Raw genomic sequence first — 21,563 nt, forward strand, 5'->3', positions numbered from 1 at the left:
AGAATTAGAGAGTATGTGGCATTCGAATTTCCATCATCAGATATCGTGAAATCCTGTTAGAATTGTCTTGATATATATTTTTAAAATATTAACCTAGCCTCATTATATTTACTAATGTGTATTAGTAAGTGTTAAATTTAAGTAAAAAAATTAGTCCCTCGATGTTAAATAATGAATGATCAACATCTTCTTCATTCTTTAATCAATGTAGACTAAAGGAGTTTGTATCCCAAAATCATTCTAGAATTTATTCTAATCAACCTTACTTCCATTTATTTTATAATACAATAAGTTTAGAAAAAGATACTTCGTAAGATAAGTTTAAAATAAGTAAATCAGATGAATTGAATACACCCGCTTACTCCTATAAAGTGATTAATAATCTCTTTTTTCGATCAATGCAGGACACTCACATATATAATATATTGTTCGATGATAGAGCTTGAAACTCCCAATAGTACATTGCAAAATTGCAATTTTAAAAGAGCGGAGATAGAACAACTAGCACCTCCCAAGGCAAAAGAGATGTTGTTCGAAAGCAAAGCAACTGAAATGTGGCATGCAAATGTCCTTTTAGGAATAAGCATTCGACCTTTATAGATTTTGGGCTTTGAGCTTTCTATGAACCTTGTGCTTGTGATACATGTATTCGCAAGTAATAGAGGACCACCTTTTATTATTTATTTATTTATTATTATTATTATTATAAAAAAGAAAAAATTAATTTCATCAAAAAAATTATTTTATCATTAATTTTTTTTTTCTTTTGTAACCTTATGGGATCTCATACTATACATTATACAATAATATACAATACATCAATACTATAAAGTTGTAATGCCTTTAAATTGAGACTCTTTTTGTTGGCCCCTAGGAAGCATGTGGTTGGGGAGGAACATACTCTTTCTATTCGTTCCATGCATGCAATGCAATATTATTATTTGTAATTACTTTTAAAGATAAATTAGAGAATCAAAGCATGCTATCAAGCATGTGAATCCATCTATAATTACCTTAGCTTAAAGGCTAATAATATATAAATTAAGTACTAAATAGTTTAATTAAATTATTAACATTAAACTATGGTTTGTGTAAGTGTTATAGGGGGCTAGAGATTGACATGGCTTTTCCTCCATTCTCCCACATGAAAAGTGTAGACATTGCGTGGTGTTATTAATACCAAAATTAACACTAATTATTCCTTCTTATCGTTAGTGTTTATCATAATTAATGATCTAACAAAGTACATACTATATGTTGGAGGTCTAGTGCATGTAACAGAATTACAGAAATCTAACTATTTGTACCTTTTGCAGCTTTGTTTGTATGGTTCGTACAAATACTATTGTAGATACTTGACAAAACATAAAGCAATTAGAGTATATATTATCATTAATTAATTAATACTTTTGCTTTTTAAAAAAAATATTGCAATATACTTTAAATTGACTAATACAATTATCAGCATGTACTTATTGGATCGTTAATATCTTAAATTTCAAATTTTAGAGTGAATTTAGCATGCTAGAATTCATTATCGAAATTAACAAACTATAGCATATGCATACTATCTATACACAAATTTTTATGTGCGGCCTGTTGTACCGTGCGCCAGGGGTTACTTGAGTTTCTGGGTCAGGGATTACTTGAGTTTCTCAGTCAGGGGTTACTTGAGTTTTTCGCGGTTACTTGAATTTCTCGAACAGGGTTACTCGAGTTTTCGGGGTTACTTGAGTTTCTCGGTCAGGGGTTACTCGAGTTTTTTGGTCAGAGGTTACTCGAGTCACAATTTTTTGCATGCGGCCTGATCGAGAAACTCGAGTAACCCCTGACCGAGAAACTCAAGTAATCCCTGACTAAAGAACCCTTAACTGAGTGAACCCCTGTTCGAACCCCTCAAGTAACCCCCGACCGAGTAGCTCAAGTAACCCCTAATCGAGTAACTCAAATAACCCCTGATTGAAAAACTCAAGTAACCCCTGATTGAAAAACTCGGGTAACCCCTAGCAAAAAGACTCGGATAACCCCTACCGCATGGTGTATAACAAATCCCAACCTTGTTAAGTAAATGACTTTTACAAGATTACAACCCTTTAATTGGCTTTTTTTTTTTTCATCAAATTATCTTTGGTAAATTACTTTAATTCAAAGTTTCAACCCAAATTCTTTTTAGCTAAAATGATTTTTTTTTACCCGAATTCTTTTTAGCTAAAATGATTTTTTTTTTTAGTAAGCCATGCTGAATAAGGTATGTAGTAGAGTAATATTTAAAGAACCAACAACTTAGCTTTAATTTTACTACGTATCAAATATCTTTAGATAACCAATTTAAACTAACATCTAATCATACAACAACCAATAGCAGATCACCAAATAAACAAGACTTTTATTTTGAAACCTAGGGAGATAATGAAGCCAACAAAGATGTCCAATCCTTAGACCTAGCTATACATTAGAGACATAGACATATAGTTAGTTAAACAAATTACATAAGTATATCATAACAACCTAATACTTGTATTAATTATATAATAGAAGTTAAAATTGTACCCCTGTTGCCCGGATTGAAGTAGTGACAGTTCATATGGAATCAGAATACTAAGTACTGTTTATAGAATTACAGAAGAGCCTCGTGGCAAATAATAAAGAGAAACATTAAATTAAATTAAACAAATCAAATTAAAATTGGTTAGGTGATTCATCTGCCGACAAAAGATATGGGATATTTCCAAGATTTATAGCAAAAATCTCATAAAATGTGATCATCATATATGTAGTTGTAGTACACTTTGTAGCAGAAAAACTTGTTGAGAATTTAATATCTTTCCTGAAAATAGTATGAAATGGCTTTTAATTAGACATGTGCATGTGTTCCAAAATATTCATCAAATCATTTGCTATAAAAAAAAAATAATCATAATTAGTAATCCCTTTGTTTCTTTTTATATTTTCTCATTGAAATCTTGTATGATTTTCCATGTATCACTGTAATAACAATTTATTAGACATGTACGTATAACTAACAAATAAATTTGAAAAAAAAAATAGTTATTGAGAAATGTATATTTGAAACAAGATAAATCTAACAATAGTTCACATGATTAGTAAGTTTTGAAATGTGTATTTATTTTTATAGTAAAAGATATTATCTACATTATTGAAAGACTCAATAGTTTAAAAGAACTAGATAGAGTAATTACAACATCATTAATCAATTAAGGGTCTGTTCTGATACGATTATTTTCAGTTCAGTTCAGCTCTAATAAGGGCATGTTCTCATTAACTTAACTCAGCTGAACTGAACTGAACTGAACTGAATTGAATTGAATTGAACTGAAATGAATATTTTATAAGAGAAGGAACTGAACTAAACATAACTGAATTGAAATGAATATTTTATAAGAGAAGGAACTGAACTGAGCCGAGCTGAACTGAACTGAATTTCAACGTATGAGAACAGGCCCTAAGTTCAGTTTAGTTCAGCTCTAATAAGTTCAGTTCAGTTCAGTTCAGCTCCTAATTTCCTTCTCTTATAAAATATTCAGTTAAGCTCTAATAAGTTCAGTTCAGCTCTAATAAGTTCAATTCAGTTTAGCTAATTAGAATAGGCCCTAATTAAGGCTAAAGGATATGATTTTTTACATGTTATTGAAATCCTTTTTATCCAAAATGTGTTAAGAGACATAAGAATGTATTATGGTCCCACTTAACAAATTATATGGCAACAAATTGTACAAATTATTTCCTCTCTAACATCATTGTTTTGTACTTGTAATCTAGTTGAGGAAAGACAATGTGTAATGGGTTAAAAAAACATGCTTCTTTTACTTATTTTTGGCACATAGGATATGACTATTTTTCATGTCCTTTTCACTAGGAAAACATTGAGTTAGTTGGGGAAGATAGATAAGCTAAACTTAAGGTTAGTTGACTATGGAATAGTAATGGAGTAGAAAGGCTAAACATGGCATTTGACCATAATTATAATTTCAATTGGTAAATTCTTTGAATCAAGATTTGAATTGCGCTTGAAATAAAGAGAAAAACATGACATAAATTGACTAGATAAGTGAAAGATGCAAGTCTATGATTACTTTCTTGTATAATACTTTCAACCCTTTCATTCAATATTAATTATCCTGTAATAGTTTTGTCATGTTTAAATCTCATAGTAATAAATGAGTTTTATTTCGGCATTTAATTTCTTTCTCACCTTTTATTCGTGATGCAATTATGTCCATATAGTTAAATTTAATAATGACAGTTACTCTTGTAAGATCAATTTAAAAACATTAATTAATAATTTTTTTTTCTTAAAAACAAATGATTCGAAAATTATATTTATTTAAAAAAATATATTATATATTAGCCATACGAAAAACTAAACCAACAATCTCTCTTAAATTTATCAAATATCGCACAAGATTTTTTTTTTTTCTCAATTCTAGGAAGGGACCAAAAGACTTGCAAATTAAAACGTATGTAGCTAACACACCCTAATCAAATCAAACAAATCGATCAATATCATAATAAAAGCCATACAATTGAGATATAAATAATATAATGCCAACCTCAATATGCAATGAATCTGATAAGAAAGATCCATGTGACAAAACGAAGATTTCATAATTCCTTTCTCAACTATCACCAATTCATTTTTTTTCCCCATTTATTTTTATATTTTTCATTTTATTATTTTTCTTAAAAAACAATTTAAATTTGGGAGAATTAATTTCAATTGGACATGTAACACATCAAATAAACAAAAGAGATCAAAGTGGTCCATCATCAACATGTCAATAACAAGACAAATTCTGTATCAAATATTCATGGCCAGTTCATGATCATGGGGTCTTAGTTTTTATCCATACAATAATTTTAATAATCACTTTAGTATACAACATTAATTATTTAATTTATTTGTAAGAATTTTAATTTTATTTTTTTAATGTGACCCTTTAAAAGTCTCAAATTGGCATCATTCCCAAAAAATTGAGCTGGCTCAATTTCTACTTGTTATTTATTATTGTGATTGTCGGCTGTCATAAATCAAATATGCAATTGTGTCTCTTGCCTATATGATTAGCTCATCATTCTTCAACAAATGTAGCCCCTAAAAAAAATAAAGGAAGCAATTGAGTGGATATCTTAAATTCTTAGTAATGTACTACTTCGATAATAATTAATGAAGGAAAAAAAATTATTCCAATATATTTTCTTTAACTCCTTGTCCTTTTTGCTTAGTGCTTAGCCTCTTTTATAATAATTCAATGTAGATTTTTGGCTATCCAATCTTAGATTTTAAGGATTGTTTACTTTTAGTATTGGTATTTTTATGTGTACTTGTTTGGGAGATTGAGTTTCTCCTTCAAATATACCAACTAATCAAAAGCAAAAGACTACTAACTAAGACCCTGTTCTTTTGAGTTTCTGGATAGAGCAGAGCAGCTCTAAAGAACATGACCTAATTCTAATTTTGATGAACAAGGCCTTATAAGGGTTGAATGTTACCATGTACAAAAATAATTGGTGGTGTTCCAAAATAATGGTGTTTATGCATTTCACATCAGGTTGGAACTATTTGTTTATCTAAATAGTTACAAGTCTAGACTAGGCCATCTATGCGCATGTCGTTGTTTTGTTAATTCAACATACATTTCAAGTTTATCGGAAGTAGGATTATAGGAGTCTATTAATAGATAACCAAAGAATAGGTATATAAGCTTAAAGATGATAATGAACTTTAATTACTATTCATATAATTGAACCTTTATGAGGAAAATTGAATAAATTTAGTCCACCCCTTTTCCATCTACCCTATCATTGTTTAACATACTAAAAAAGAAGCCAAAAAAATATCACAATAGCTTAATCAACTATCACAATCAGAAAAGACCCAAAACTAATTTCAAAGAAAAGGAATTATGCATGTCATCAATCATGAAAGCTCCTATTACTTTGCTAGTGACATGAAAAGCACAAACTTAATTAAAAACCATGAATTTCAGTGGCAAATTAATGATCACAATGAATAAATGTTTTGACCTAAAATTTTGAGGAGCAATTACACCAAAGCTAAGCTAGCTGCACAGGAAAAATTACCACATTTTCCGGTGACAAGAGTCAATGGCACATGTTAGTCATTTCATAGTGGAAATTTAATGAGGTTGGCTTATTAAGTGTGCTATGACACTAACAAAATTATAAGGACCAAGTTGAAAGAGTTTGTTCTGATTCCCCGGATCATGTTTCTATGCATATTCCATTAGTCTTGTCATATGCTTCAACAACATACAATAACATTTGTCAGTCTCGCTATAATTGTCCCATTTGATCATTTTTTGTTAGAAGTAATTCGAGTTAAATGATATATGTGGGGTGGAAAGAGTACATAGTACATTCCAATTTCAGGTGATCACAAGCTATGTTTGGTTGTCTTCACACTTATGATTCACATGAAAAATGTGACATTATACTTGTATTAAATAAGGAAATAAAGTTGGATTTTCCTTGTAGTTGCTTGGTGTATAAGTTCAACCCCATCTTTGTGAAAAAATTTGTTAGGTTTTGGTTTTCTTTTGAAATTGCTTATTGTATAGTTCAATTCCATCTTTGTGAAATTGTTTTGTTAGACTCACCAAAGATTTTAATGCATCTTCTTTTAGGTGGACACAAAGAAATAAGAAAGTTTTGTCAACAAAGAGTTATATCATCCATATCAACCAACTATTTGGAAATAGTATGGCTTTATCTTGATACCATATGATAGATTGAGTTGATTACCACGTGTTGAGGATAGTAGCGTTGGTCTAGTGATAAGATTAGTATTCCACACATCAAAGGTACTCTATCTAGATGGTGGGATTCCCCGGCCATACTCTTCCCTCCTATCCAGAGCCGATTTTATCAAGATTGTGTCAGGATAACTCATGTAAAATTCTACTCGGTAATTTTATAATTTAATAGATCTTATTTTATTTTATTTGTAGTTAAGATAAGAATTTTAAGAGGGGTTAAGGCTTTGTCTTCACCACTCAAAAGCTTCATCCCTGGTCCCAAGGTCAATTGGCTAGTGGTCATTATACAAAAAAGAAAGTAGGTTTGGTACAACATGATGCTGTATTAGAGCGACTGTTAGGCAATACTATAGAAGATAAATGTAAAATATTATCTTTAAAATTTGGTCCGATGAATAATAGTAATGATTTCTGGACGCACCCCTTTTGAACATTCATGCAAAATTACAAATGCATCACCGAAAAGATTGGAACAAATTTAGGTGAAATAGTGTGTGTTTTTTTTGTTTTGTTTTTTGTTTTTTGTAATTTGTTTTTGTTACTATTAATTTTTTTTTAACCTTTGTTTTTAGATAATTAACAACATATAATTATTGAGCAAAATGACAATTTTTTTACTTACTGATACCCAAATACTACTAAGTTATTATTTTTTTTTTCTTGCACTTGAATTACGAGAGAATATATTTCTTCTTCTTTTTTTTTTTCCTTAACTTGATGATTGTTTAGTGGCTAACATGCTAGCTGTACTCAGGGCTTGTTCTAATTTATTGAAAACAACTGAATTGAACTGAACTGAACTGATTAGAGCTGAGCTGAACTAAACTGAATTGGAAAGAGCTGAAATGAATTGTTTATGAGAAAAGGAAATTAAAAATTAAACTGACCTGATTAGAGTTGAGCTGCACTAAACTGAATTGATAAGCTAAAGAGAACAGGGCCTTAGTCGTTTAAATTTTAGTCATAGAAATCGAGTTATAAAGAGATTATATGATATAGCTATTAAACCAAGTGATGTTCAATTGTACATGGCCTTACTATATTGGCAATAACACTTCCATTCAAAAAAATAAATAAATAATTTGGCAATAACACTTAATAACAACAGCAAAAGCAGTTCATTACAAGCTAGAAAGACGATGTGAAATAAAATCATCTTCTTTCATCTACACCAATTTGGGTTCGAGTTTGATCTGTTTTCTGCTTGGGGATAAACTTATGCAGATTGTATATAAACTCTCTTCGTGTATAATTGTCACGTTAATAGTATAATTTGAACTGTAGTAATGTTATAACTGATGACAGTAGAGCTTATCACCCTCAAAATCCTGTGAAAAGTCCTGCCCTCACATGATGCTGATGAAAATTACTGATTCAAGTTTCGGGCAAACATGCAGGGAACCAAAAAGTTCAGGGTGCGTGACTTTCCATAGATAGTAACATCCTTAACAACTCAATATGAATCGCCTTCAATGCCAGACTTGACGGCGTCGGCACAACAGCAGCTGTGCAGCTGTTAACTGCCCCTAGAACAATCAGTTAGCCAACTTAATCAGGAATTAAATATTGACAACATTAATAATCACAAAATCTTGAAAACTAATTTGTAACTGTCATTCTGTCTAAAGGCTCAAAGTTCTCCACGTCAAGAAGTTATATATATATATATATAGTAGCGTAATCGAAATCTAATAAATGCAAACATTCCCCAATATACCTTCCGTCCAAGTCCCTCTCTTAGTCCCTTAAGAGAATATGGGCGAGGGGGGCACCGTCACATGGAAGCTGCAATCAATCAAAATGGGGTTAATAGACAAAAGGCTGGACATTTGGTGAGAAAATAAATGAAACAGGGCATAAAATCATTTTCGCGTACTTAATATTCATGTCAAAGGTCAGGTTGAAGCATTATTTTTCATAGAACATACAAAAAAAAAACCCGCTGTTCTAAGATTTAGAATTCTGACCTGAGCAAGGGAGATCATTAACTGGAGCCAACAATGTGCATTTATGGTTTCGGCGCATCAATCATGATCTGTGAAAGTTACCACATACAACAGCACCCTTAGCAGGTGAAGCATCCTTGAAGGATCCATCAATATAAGATTCAAAATAAAGAAATTGAGAACTTAAGAGGCTGAGATTATTGGCTGTACACTTGTACCTGTGATTTTGATGTTCAGCTGTATTAAAAAGGACTTTCCTTTCCCAACCGCCCTTTAGAATCACAGGAAACGACAAATCCGATATTAGGTCCCAAACTGGCTAAGCACAAGAGTAACTGGAGTTACATACAGCAAGTTGCAATATACGAAGAGTTACTAATCATATCAAATCAAGCTATATGATTCTAGCATTCAACAAGAAAATGCAAACTAAAAAGAGAAACAATAGATATGCTCCAGTAAAACAGTCTACAGCCTTAATAGTCACAATTCTTTCCCACAAACTAGTATCAAGAACAAAACAGCAAACTGTTACCCTACCCTCAAAACTCCCCGAGAGAGGAAACTTTCTCGTAATACATACCATTCAGAAATGGGACAGTTACTCTGCAAGAGGTTTATTCCAGAAAAGAAAGTACATAGCCAGCTTTCACACAATTTCAGAACGCATCAGCTGCATAAGTTCTTTTGAAATTTGAATAACTTGGACCTGTAATACAAATAGATCATCTTCAGAAGACCTAGAATCATACTTCATATGTGTGAGCTACACTGCTATGTATTTTTCTCAGCAGTTCAGCAAATGCAGTTCATGAAAAATTAAATAATTGTTAAGATGTTTTCATCCTAAAATGGCTTAAAGAAGATCCCAAAGCAGTCTATGGCAATTGCAAATAAGGACTCAGCAAGGAGGAAAATTAAGGAAAGAATGCAAGATCTCATAACATTTTCCGGCCCTCTATAGGCTACGACTAGTTACCAGGGTTTCACTGCTAATTTGGAAATATAAAATGATAGAGGAAGAGCTACACGTTTACCTACGCTTAAAAATAGTCAATTCCAACATCATCATTTGCACAGCCCCGGGAACTAATTTAAGCAGACAAGACCAGGGCATGAATCCCAAGTTCCACATGTCCACATAGGTCTTGTACGCAAATCCGTGAGGTGGAAGGCAGCTTAAATCAAATCTACAACCCAAAAGAAGGGATAAGTGGGTTATTAGGAGGCCATTCACGATAGTGATTATAACCAATGTGATAGAAAACTTAATTAATACTTCATCATATATGTTTTCTGAGCTGCCAGCCATATTGTAATACTATCAGGACTCAGGCTTCCACTGTTATGATCTTGCCTCAGAATTTATCTAAAATCCCAAGTTCCCAACATAGAATTCCTTAATAGTACGGTAAATTATATTCTTATTTGTAGACTAGGTTTACAGAAGAACATATATACATGTCTGGCTAGCATTGAACAGATGTGTGTCTGACATTTGAGAAAGACTAAACCAGCTATTTCCTAAGTTAACAAGAGGTGGTCGGTGGTAATAGCCAATAGGCCTCCATCAAGGCTAAATGATAGGAAATTATCCACATCATATGAAGCTGCTTTGCAGCTTTGGCTCTGGCACTAGAACAAAAGAAATAGTAATGTACATGCTCACAAGTCCCTGAACTCTGCTTACATGACACAAGAAAAGGCCAAATACGTGACGCAGCAACTCTAATCACATGATCTTTTCAAGACAAATTCTTTCAACCAACCATGAAGTAAATTTAGAAAATGGATCAATTTCACAACTAGAATGAACTCAGATCTGAGAAATTGTATGCAGATGAAGTCCTTCTAATCATATCGAAAAAGAGCCAGCAATAAAAAAGGAAAGAAAGGTATTGAACCCATCCTGAACAAATATGATCACATTGCTTCTCTTATAAAGCTATTACTTCAATATTCAAATCTGAAATGAGTTTATAGATGCGAAGATTGCAAAGAATGTAGCTTTCAAGAACAAACTTCAGAGTTTCACAGAGAAATTTACAGTAGCCTAAAGTAGAAGATGAGCCACACAGCTCAACCAGAAACTGTCTTCACAACTTATGGCCTGTTCTCATTGATTGAACTGAGCTGAGCTGAATATTTTATAAGAGAAGGAAATTAGGAGCTGAGCTGAACTGAACTGAGCTGAATTGAATTGAATTGAATTGAATTTCAACATATAAGAACAGGCCCTTACAGTGCATATTGAACAGGCTACATTTCATTAAATGAATCAGAAGCTAAATAATCTAAGCTCAACTATAACCTGTGTCTGCAATATTCAAAGTTCAGACAAAAGATTCAAGAGCTTGGCCATGAGGTAAACAGGATGAAGTGGACAACTATTTTGTGCTTCTCTTGTAAATATAAGCCTCTGCACAGAATTAGTCAGATAGATAGAAAGTAAGAACAAGAGACAATGAGGCATTACATAGACAACCCCTGACTAAAAGGGAAATTTGACCTAATAAGAGAATAAAAGGCAAAAAAAGACAATCCCTTGAATCATGGGCTATGTATATAACATCTGAACATCCAAAAGATGGATTGCCAACATCTCTCTCAGTTATCCAAATTCCCTAAAAAGGAAGTTATGATGGACCGAATATTATAAAGAGTAATAAGGATGGATATAGCAATAACAATGTATGGAATCCATGATCATTTATATTAGGTAATGATATGGACAAAGGTTATGTAACAAAGTGAAAGTGAGCTAATAACAGAGATCACAGAAGCATGATAAGCAGGGCTTTTTCATATCTCGGTTACAAATGTCCCCGAATCACAGAACTAGCCTCGGTGGAACTTGAGGATTAGCAAACTTCAGTATTCTAGCTGGTTACAGAAAATGAATTCTTCACCAGTTGCACTTATACGATACTGCTCCTATCTTCCAACACATGAATCTCAGTAAAAATGGGCTAAAATCTCTACTAATGCTCTCAGGAGAAAATGACATACATCGTCCAGTAGCAGCAGAGTGGAATAAACCAATAACATTAGTGAATTAAAAAGAGCCGAGTTGTTTATAGAAGAGTTATGATTGATCTTAAAGAACAGCTGAGGTAGATAAAATTCAATGATATAAGGCAGCCTTTTACAAGGAGTAAAGAAAATGCCAAAGTTACAATTCAAACTTAATTACATAAAAGAAACAAATCTTCAACTATAAAGATACACTACATACTGACATTGAGAGAATTCACATTGAGACACACTTATATCTTTACTATCTTATTTAAGGACCCAAACCCAATTTCAAGGTTTTCTTCTAGAAGTTGAGCAACAAAAAATCTATGACATCATAAACAAAGAATGACATGTATACTTCATTTTTCTTTCAAGTTTTCTGAATTTTACTGACAATATCCATAATAATAGGATGCTAAACAATCTCTAGCTAGCTTTACCATATACAAAGTGGCTAATTTCCTTCAACAAATACATGTGAGTAAACAATATCATTAATTTCCTGAACGACTATATTATCCTGTTCTATATAATTAAGGAACCATAATTTAAATAGCTAAATTCATATCTCAATAGTACTTCTAGTCACATATTTGTTATCTTCACTAATGTCACAAATGATTCCTCTATCTCAATTTTCAAGGTAGCAAGAAAGTTACTTAAACTTGGAGCAACCATAAACCAATCTAAAGAATGCAGGTCATTAATGAGACCATATGAGAATTAGCACTGATCAAAAGGGTTAGCTGGAATAACTCTAATCCAATATAAAGATTGAAAATGGAACCTTTTTAAGTATCAGCACAGATACCTTGTCGCAGACACAAGATTCTGGCTTTACATCCTTCAGCAGACAAGCATTCAAGGCTCCAGCAAGGCCCAGAATGGAAGAATGCAGCAGCCAGCAATGCGTAACAGAGTCATCAATAGCATCATAAGCCTCTAGAGCAAGGGATTGGATGCAGATACTGGCACAGTCACACCAAAACAGAGGTGGCAGATCCCAGTATCATCTTTATGCATCTGGAAAAGCCCCCTGCTATGGCCCTGGAAATGCATTGGGAAGTATCAATAATATCCTGAAAGGAAAATTATTTCATTTTCTTTCTTTGGATAAACGAAACAGTTCATATGCCATGAATAAAAGCACATATCACTGCTTTAACGAGAAAGTAGTAAGATGACCGAGGTGTAGGTCACTGCATCAATTATAAAGACACAAATGATGGCACACTACCAAATATCATCAATATAGAAGGAGCTAAATGCAACTGTTTATTAGCAATTAGCAAACTGCTTCAAAAATTATACAGACTGCAATTTAACTCTTATCAAACAAGAAAGTACAAATGTGATCACAAATATCGTAAAGATAATCAAATGCATCAGGATGCAAAACATTGGACAGCAAAATCCTGTGAGAGAGCCAGGGGTAGGGAAGTCAGGTAAAGAGAGAGACAGAGACAGAGACAGAGAACGAAAAGAGAGCAATAAACTCAGAAATAAAAAAAGCATTCATTACTTTGTCATAGTACCAAGTACAAGTATTTGTAAGTAAACTATTGAGAAACCAAAGAGCTAATACACAGGCAGCGAAGACACAACTTGGGTTGCTTTTTTACACTTGTGAAAGACAGTCAAAGAGCCTACTATCTACTGCAATAATTGACGAAAAATTGGACAAACCTATGATTTGTCAACTAGAAGGAATGCAGGTACTAGATGCAACCAAGGTCCTTATCTCCTTCAAATGTTCATCAATTGATATATGCAGTGAATGGCGAAGGTTTGTCAATAAAAGTTCTTGTTCCCAACTTAACGGACCTGATGCATGCAATGCCCCTATAGTACAACGATAGGCTTGCAATTCTAACCTATGTATTTCTTCTGTCAACTCCTCTTTTGCGGGAAGGAAAGAATTCCCTTCAACGGGTCTCAACTGACTACAAGATTCAGCATCACTATTTTGACTGTCATTATCTTCACAAGGACCTGTGGCAAAAAAACGATGCAATTTATGGGAGTAATTCCCATAGACACTACAACTACCAACAGAAGATGAGACACTGTTATCATCATCTGATTCTAAACTAACTGAACGTGAACATCCAACAGCACCATCCGTTTTCTCCCTCTCGAAAATCAACTCAGAACACCCAGTTACTTTGTTGGTTAAAGAAGGACGCATGCATTTTTCATGCAGCATTGCTCGTGAAGAAGCAACATCATCTACCTTTTCAGGTAATTCGAGTTGTTGCTGCATGTCCTCTCTTTTCTCCACTCTAATTTTCCGCTTAGGCCCTGCATATGCTTCAATCTGAGAATAGCAATGGGATTGCTTCCTTTTCAGAGCTCTGGAAGGAATCACAAGAGATTCCTTAATGTTATCAGGATTCCTAATGCCAACATGGTAACCCTTCATAGGTACACACACAGCAGCATCAACTTTCTGCAACTGATTATTACCCTTTCGAGACGATGGAAGCCTGAACCTCGAATCTTCACATTTGTTGGAAGCCTACATAGAGAAGCAACATACATATAAGCAAATTGATTTATTAAGAACATTGGTCCAATAATAAAAAAAAAAGGGTAATTTCTCTCCATGTACTGTATATATAAGCAGATAAAAACAATATAGCAATGGAAGCAAATATCCACACATTAAAAGTCCTTCAGCAGATTGCAGCCCTGTAAACAAATAACCCTACCCCCAAAATAAAATGACATAGGAAAGGACTATGTTTAAAGCTTATTGTGATGGCTTCAATGACAAACCGGATACTACAGTGAAAAAGAACTGGATTTTTGAAAGACTTCAATTACAACAATTAGTTGCCATATAAAAAAAAAAATTGATGAAAAAAATAGTGAAACTGAATACCAACTACAGGGTACATCAAACAGCTAAAGTGTCAACATAGAAATCTCTTAAGGAATAATGTGTATAGATAATATACCTTTCCAATCACAATCCATTCACCATCCTGCCAGCAAAGTCTTGCCCGAACATCAAACTTACTCACTTTGAGTTCAATGGTAGATCCAAGTAGCCTAACCAATAGGTAATTATGTACCAAGACCTTCAAAACTATGGCCATCTTCCAAGAATAGTTGTGAAAAACCTCAACAACATCACCAGATACCCAATCCTGTAATACATCCACCGAAGGTGGGCAAGGCCTAATCGCTTTCCGGGACACTCTTTCAACCATTCCATTCCCTGAAAGCTCCACATCCCCTTCATACTTAACAGTGTAATTGTGGCCATTACCACCTACTATCTCGGCACACCTCCATGATCCCGACGGCATCTCCTTTTGGGTCAATACCTCCACTTTCGTACCCTTCTTGAATCTCATCATAAAATCAACCTTTTCACACTAAAAATCAAATCTAAATACACCTGTTACATGAAACGAAACCCAAAATTCAGGAAGATTACAAAAACAATTAAAGCAAGATCAATGACTAAAACTTACATGCATAAACAATACTATGTAACAAATCATGTGTAACTGATACCAATTTGTAATTAAGACTAAATTGATATTACAGACAAAATAAATAAATATAGAAAATAAGCAATTTTAAAACCAATTTTCAAATTCCAACAATTTAAATTTCTCTTTTCTCAATATTAATCAAAATCCCCCAAAAAAGAGAGTTAATTTAGCAGTGAAACACAACGATCACATTTTTTCTTACAAAAAGCCAATCATCACTTTATGAACTAATGAACAACAAAATCAAAATTCCAGAAAAGATAACAGAAAATTAACAAAAACCATCAAAATCAGCAATCTAAGAACCACAATCAGCTAACATCAAACATAAATTCATGTAAAAAAAATGATACAAACTCCAATAATCAGAATAATGTACAGATTACAAGATCAAATAAAAGTAAAATAAATGCTTGAAATTGAAAGAATTAAAAGATGAATAAAAGATTATAGAGAGAGAAAGAGGAGAGAGAAAGCAAAAAATACCTGAATTTGGAAGAAGAAATTGCTCAGTTTGGTGAAGAAGAAGAAGAAGAAAGGGGGGTTTGCGTTTTGTTGGTTTGTTTGTTTGTTTGCTGGTGGGAGAAGTTTGTGGTTTTTTTTTCTTTTCTTTTTTTTTTCTTTTATTTTTTATTTTAATTTCAAAAATATAAAAAATAAATATATATATTTATGTAGGGGTGCCTTAATTTGGTTGTAAAATCTAAATTTTTTTTTGACGAGATTGTAAAATCTAAATTGATACTCCAAGAGGTAAAAAAAAAAAAAAGACTATAGTATGAATATGGTATAAAAAAAAATAAAAATAAAAAAATATGAAATGAGAATATGCTTATTATTCTTGCTTTTTATTTGGGGCATGCAATGGTTTTTTTTTTTTACTAATAATGTTTTATTTGGTTAGTAGTAGTATGGTATGACAAGTTGTCGAATGATTAAGAATAGCTTGTTGAGGAGGAGTTAATTGTACTCCGTACGACATTATTCTTATATACTATCTTCGCCTACTCTTTTAAAAATGCACAATTTTATTTTGAGATAAAATTTTAGCATATGATCCTTTAGATGTAATTTGATTTGTTTCTTGTTAAAGTAATTAGATATTGTGTGATCATCATATCACAAGAACTAGGATTTTAAATTCATAAATGACTATGATTTGTTTCTTGTTTGTGTATTGAAAGATCACTTAGGATTTGGATATGATGCGGTAATATGAGAAAGTAGATTATTTTTGTACCACAAAATCTTATGTGATATTCTTATCAAATAGTTTTATGGAAACAAATAAGGGGAATTTTTTTTTTTGTATATTTTTTTTCTATTTCAAACAACAATAATTATATGATCTTTAGGGATTCAAATTAAAAGAAACAATGCCTAAATTTGAAGAAATATTAAGTATTGACTTAATTTGATTTTAATTAGAAAAATGACCTTCAAACTTTGAGCATCTGACTAATGCTTTATAATAATAGAATTGCCTAGTTACAAATGCTAAATACAAAGATAAAGTCTTACACGTTTATATTCAAAGATTGTCCATATTGTTGTTTTCATGACTTCATATAAAATGAAACAAGAAAAAAAATAAATATATTTTGGTCAACATATTATATTGTACAATTACCTAAGAATAAAAATAACTAGTCCAAAAAGTAATATCCTGATCTCAATTGGTTAACCACGGTGCAAGTAATTTTACTTTTAAAAATACTTGTTAGGGATTATGCATGATTTGAGCTTGACCGGTATTCACATTAGAATCTTCTAACTTTATAATTAAATTATCAACTAGAAATTTCAGAAATTATTTAGTGTATACACTAGCTTAAATTTAAAAATAAAACTTGTGTTTCCTTTTTAATTGAATAAGCAAAGAAGCAAGTCAACAATGTATAAACGGTCCACATTAAGATGATTTAACATTATGTTTATTTAATTGTAAATTAAATACAAAATGCTAAACAATACTAGCTACTTCTTAATTTATTTATTTTTGGGCGCAATCCTAACGCAAATATAACCACAAGCCCGCAATAAATACTTAATCCATTCAAAAGTATCCATATTTACAATTTTGAAATATTCAAACTAGTTATTATCTTTCTTTATTAATTGTAGAGTATAAATTGTTAAAAACTACGAAAACAAAAAATGTATAACATATTTTGACGGAACATTCATAAAAATTTATGCTAAGTTGTACCAAAGCTAAAGTTTATAAATTGGTATTAATTTTTTTGACTATTACTTGTATAGTTGTATTTGCTTTCATTGATGACAAATAATAAAAACAGAAAATATCCATTAAAAATAAAGGGTCGAAAAGTAAAAGTGTTAATTATGGTCATCAATTAAGAAAAGGTCAAATAGCAGCCTCTTAAAAATAAATACAATTCAAGTGGCAGCCAACCAACATGAGGCATTCATTGGGTCCATCATATGACCATAGAATTTTTATAAGTAAAAAACTTCAATCTTAAAAATAACCCAAAGTTTTTTGTGTTACAAATGACTTAACAATTGCTTGCATAAGCACCAAAACTACCAACATTTTGGAGTTGGTATACCAGTGTATAATAATTAACATTTGTAGACTAACTTTTTATATTTCCTTTCATTTTCTCTTGTTATAATAACCTTCTCGTGTGAACGGTCAATATTAGGATATTAATCTAAATAATGGGAGGTTTGACGATGACGAGGACAACAATATCAAAGTCTTAATTGAATTCAATAGAATGGATTCGATGCATAAACCAATGCAAAACTATTATCTTTGGTGGTTGTCAACGGAGATTAATATTGATACTCAAGATCTCAACAAATATCACTCTTTAACCATTTTAACTAAAACAAAAAAACAAAAAATATATATAAATTTTTTATTTTGTGTTACAACCTTTCAACAACATGATATTGAGTGACACATTCATTACCACATCATGTGATCATATCTAGCTTCCTTCAACACAATCAATAATTATTTGTTACATCTATCATCACTCAATAATTAGTTGATTTGTAAGTATTATTGCTAGATTATCTACATAAATTTGTGCATTGCGTGCACAAGTATAATAAACTCTTTTTTTTTTTTTTTTTAACATTTTTTTATTCAACATAATTACCTTTATAAGGAGTAGTAAGTAGCTAATAATTTTTGTGAGGAGTGAGAGCAGTGTCACTAGCTAGATCATCATAGAATAATGAACGGAATGAAATGAAGAAAAAAAAAATCCTTTCTATGCAGGGGCGAAGCCAGGAATTGAAATCCAAGGGAGCCGAAACTTATACGAATAAAATAGTATTTCATATTTTATTTTGTACGTTTTTTTCATTGTTAAATTATTTTTTATGCGCTAGTACAATTACCTTTATTTGATCATATATATTTTTAAAACCATTTATATTAACCTTTAATTACTATTAATTACTACATCCGTTTGTTGTTACTTGCACCAAAGAAATTTTTTTATATCTCACAATAATACCCCCTCTTGTTGCAAATAATAAGAAACATAGGTAATATTAAAGTTATCAATGGTTAAATTTGTATAATATGATGATAAATTAATAAAAGATTGGAATAAAATAGTAAATGGACAAAATTAATTAAAGAAAAGATGTACAAAAGAAAATATGTGAGAACTAATCAAAGAAAGATTAGTATGTTTTTCAAAAAAAAAAGAAAGATTAGTATGGATTACTAAAATACAAGTAGTAATCACAAAACTAACAAAAAATAAAAAATAAAAAAATGAGAAAGTATGTAACAAGGTTAGGTTTGACCTCGGGTCTCTTGGGATTGTAAATATCATAAATTACCACTGAGCTATACTCTTCTATGTATTATTATAAGAAACATTCAAGATTTAAGCTAATTTTAAAGGGGGCCAACAGTTAAAGATACAAGAGTTGGCGTTTGGGCCACGGGGGTCGGGCCTCCACCAGCCCCCCCCCCCCCCCCCGTGCGTGGCTCTGCCCCTGTTTCTATGGATGGGGTACTACACACCAATCAATAATCTAAATTTACTTTATATCCGTGATTAAAAAGGTCATAAATAATACTTTGTCTTACAAAAAAAAATAACAATTAAAATAAATAAAATCATTCTTACAAGGGAAAATTCAATACAATAATTAATCCTTTTGTAGAAAATTGATAATCATGTTTCACTTTTGCAAAAATCCAATGCAACATTTAACCATTAATCTATCAAAAAATGTGAAATTATGATATATACAATTATATACCTAGCTACATGAAAGCGAATCAAACAAAACTGCACAAATATATACTTTTTCTTAGAATTATCGATGAGTATTGGATTCAATATATATTTTTTATTAGAATCTATATAAAAGATTCCATATAAAAGCAATAATATGCATATTTAACAAAAGATGGATGTACATAACATTAAGCAAAATAAAAAATAAAATAACAACATATTGCTATTATTTTTTTTTAAAAAAGGAAATAGGAAATAGGGAAATAGGGAAAAAGGAAAAGGTTGCTTTTTGCATACATATTTATATAAAGAATTTTAGATGAAGAAATGTTGATCACATATAATAATCCATATACATTGAGAATGAAGTTTGCAAATAAAACATAAGGGGGAAAATGATAGTTGGAGAATTGAAGAATAGGAAAACTGTTGGCGAGAATTAAACGTGTAGACCTTTTTTCAATCTAAAGGAATTGAATTGGTCCTACTTTTTCTTCATACGGGTATACACATCTTATCTTATGAGATGAGACTCCATGAACAAGAGAGTGGTCCTTAATTCACATGCCACTATTTGTCTTAACTTGTAAATATTTGCTAAGTGACACATATATTTTATTTTATTTTATAAAAACGATTTTTTTTAATTTTTTTTTTTTTAAAATGGCATAAATAAGTTGGGAATATTGAAATATGTGTATTGCTTTTCATTTTTTTTTAAAGCACGAGAATAACAATATCTTAAATAACTTATCCGCGTCATTTGTTGATAGTATTGTATAATGAATTAGTCACATTTATGTATAGTTGTATGTCCGTTGTTCCAAGAAAAACGTTATTAGATTTGTTAACTGATCAATAAAGGATTCCCAATACTCATGAGATATTTACATGGTGATTGGAACCATCTCTTACATCTATTGACTACCACTGCAATACAATAGATTTACAAAATAACCATATAATTATACTAAACTCATTTTCGGGACATTATACTGTTATAGGTCCTACTAGTAGAGTTATGGTTCCAAATATATTTTTATGACCTCAAGGGACAAAATCCCCAACCCCCAGCATAAATTTAAAAAAAATTTCTCGCTCAACTTTTAAAAAAGCTTGCATTATAACCTTATTTAGATGTATCTTATCTTTTTTAACTTCATAAAAGAAAGGGGATGAGGTGCTTCCTATCCACCCCTAATCATCAATGTAGCCAGTTACGTATATACACCTCTTTGTCTTCATTAACTCAACACCATCACAAGCCTTTATGTGACCAAATAATGGTTGTAAACATATGGTTCCAAATGACATTATTGACATTGGTAAGTATTTTCTACCATCACACCATGTCTTTTCGACATTCATAAACGATTCAATTTTATTTATTATAGGCTTTTAGCCATCTAATTAGTAAACAGGAATATTTTCGGACCCAACAAAATTAGGCAACGAGGTGCCTCCTAAGGTTCTCAAATAACCCTGAAAAGCTTAATTAGTTGGTGCCCGATAGTCCGATACTGCCTAGCTAACCATGCTTTGACATACCCAAATAATACTACCTACTCTTGTTAAGTCGAATCATTAGTTTAATTGAAGAAGAAGATAACATTACATGTGTAGTTAGCTATACATAAAAACAAAAATTATCATGTAATCATACTAAACCCAAAGATTACTGTAAACGTGACTTATGAACCAATCTTAGCTTTATTAGTTAGTTTAATATACGTTTCTCAATTTCCAAGCTTCACCCATTTCTCCTTTTATACGTCAACTTTATATATTTTTATTATGGGATTTTGGCTTTTCCTCATTTCTAGCTTCTCATTGGGTAAATACATATCAATTTTATTATACGAATTTATATATTAATATAAGTGAATTGTTATATGCTCCCTCTCTACAAGAATAATTTCCTATAACTTTAAGTTTTTCTTTTGAAATATTTATTTTATAAATTAGATACATCCCATGCATTATCACGAATACGATATTTGTATTTATACTTATAAAAAAGTTTAGGTTTTCTTTAATCCTCTTTGATTAATTTGCCAG

At 31.4% G+C, this 21,563-nt stretch overlaps 1 protein-coding gene across 15 annotated transcripts; it reads right to left on the reverse strand.

Annotated features, from left to right (window-relative positions):
* Positions 1–7,867: 7,867 nt before the first annotated feature.
* Positions 7,868–15,884, reverse strand: LOC145635627 (uncharacterized). Of its 15 annotated transcripts, none has more exons than XR_014113894.1 (10): positions 15,754–15,884; positions 14,722–15,167; positions 13,995–14,279; positions 12,573–12,808; positions 9,785–9,933; positions 9,327–9,452; positions 8,962–9,014; positions 8,765–8,832; positions 8,515–8,582; positions 7,868–8,323 (listed from the first exon to the last, which is right to left on the reverse strand). XR_014113894.1 is itself a non-coding variant. In XM_081686944.1 (3 exons), the coding sequence occupies exons 2-3, from the start codon at positions 15,124–15,126 to the stop codon at positions 13,458–13,460; spliced, it is 1,227 nt and encodes a 408-aa protein (XP_081543070.1). In that variant the 5' UTR covers positions 15,127–15,167; positions 15,754–15,884; the 3' UTR covers positions 13,240–13,457. The 15 variants fall into 15 exon arrangements, 1 of the variants encoding a protein (XP_081543070.1); XR_014113895.1 differs by having other exon boundaries at positions 12,549–12,808; XR_014113883.1 differs by having other exon boundaries at positions 13,448–14,279.
* Between the last annotated feature and the right edge of the window lie 5,679 nt (positions 15,885–21,563).

The sequence above is a fragment of the Chenopodium album genome, chromosome 6 (assembly GCF_948465745.1).
Source record: "Chenopodium album chromosome 6, dcCheAlbu1.1, whole genome shotgun sequence".
Lineage (NCBI taxonomy): Eukaryota > Viridiplantae > Streptophyta > Magnoliopsida > Caryophyllales > Amaranthaceae > Chenopodium > Chenopodium album.

What these genes read in the sequence shown, in the direction of transcription:
- LOC145635627 (XM_081686944.1), bottom strand. Translation starts at nt 15,126, where the DNA reads ATGATGAGATTCAAGAAGGGTACGAAAGTGGAGGTATTGACCCAAAAG. An exon ending in AATGGATTGTGATTGGAAAG is followed by an intron (nt 14,280 to 14,721) that starts GTATATTATCTA and finishes TTCTCTATGTAG; the next exon opens with GCTTCCAACAAATGTGAAGA.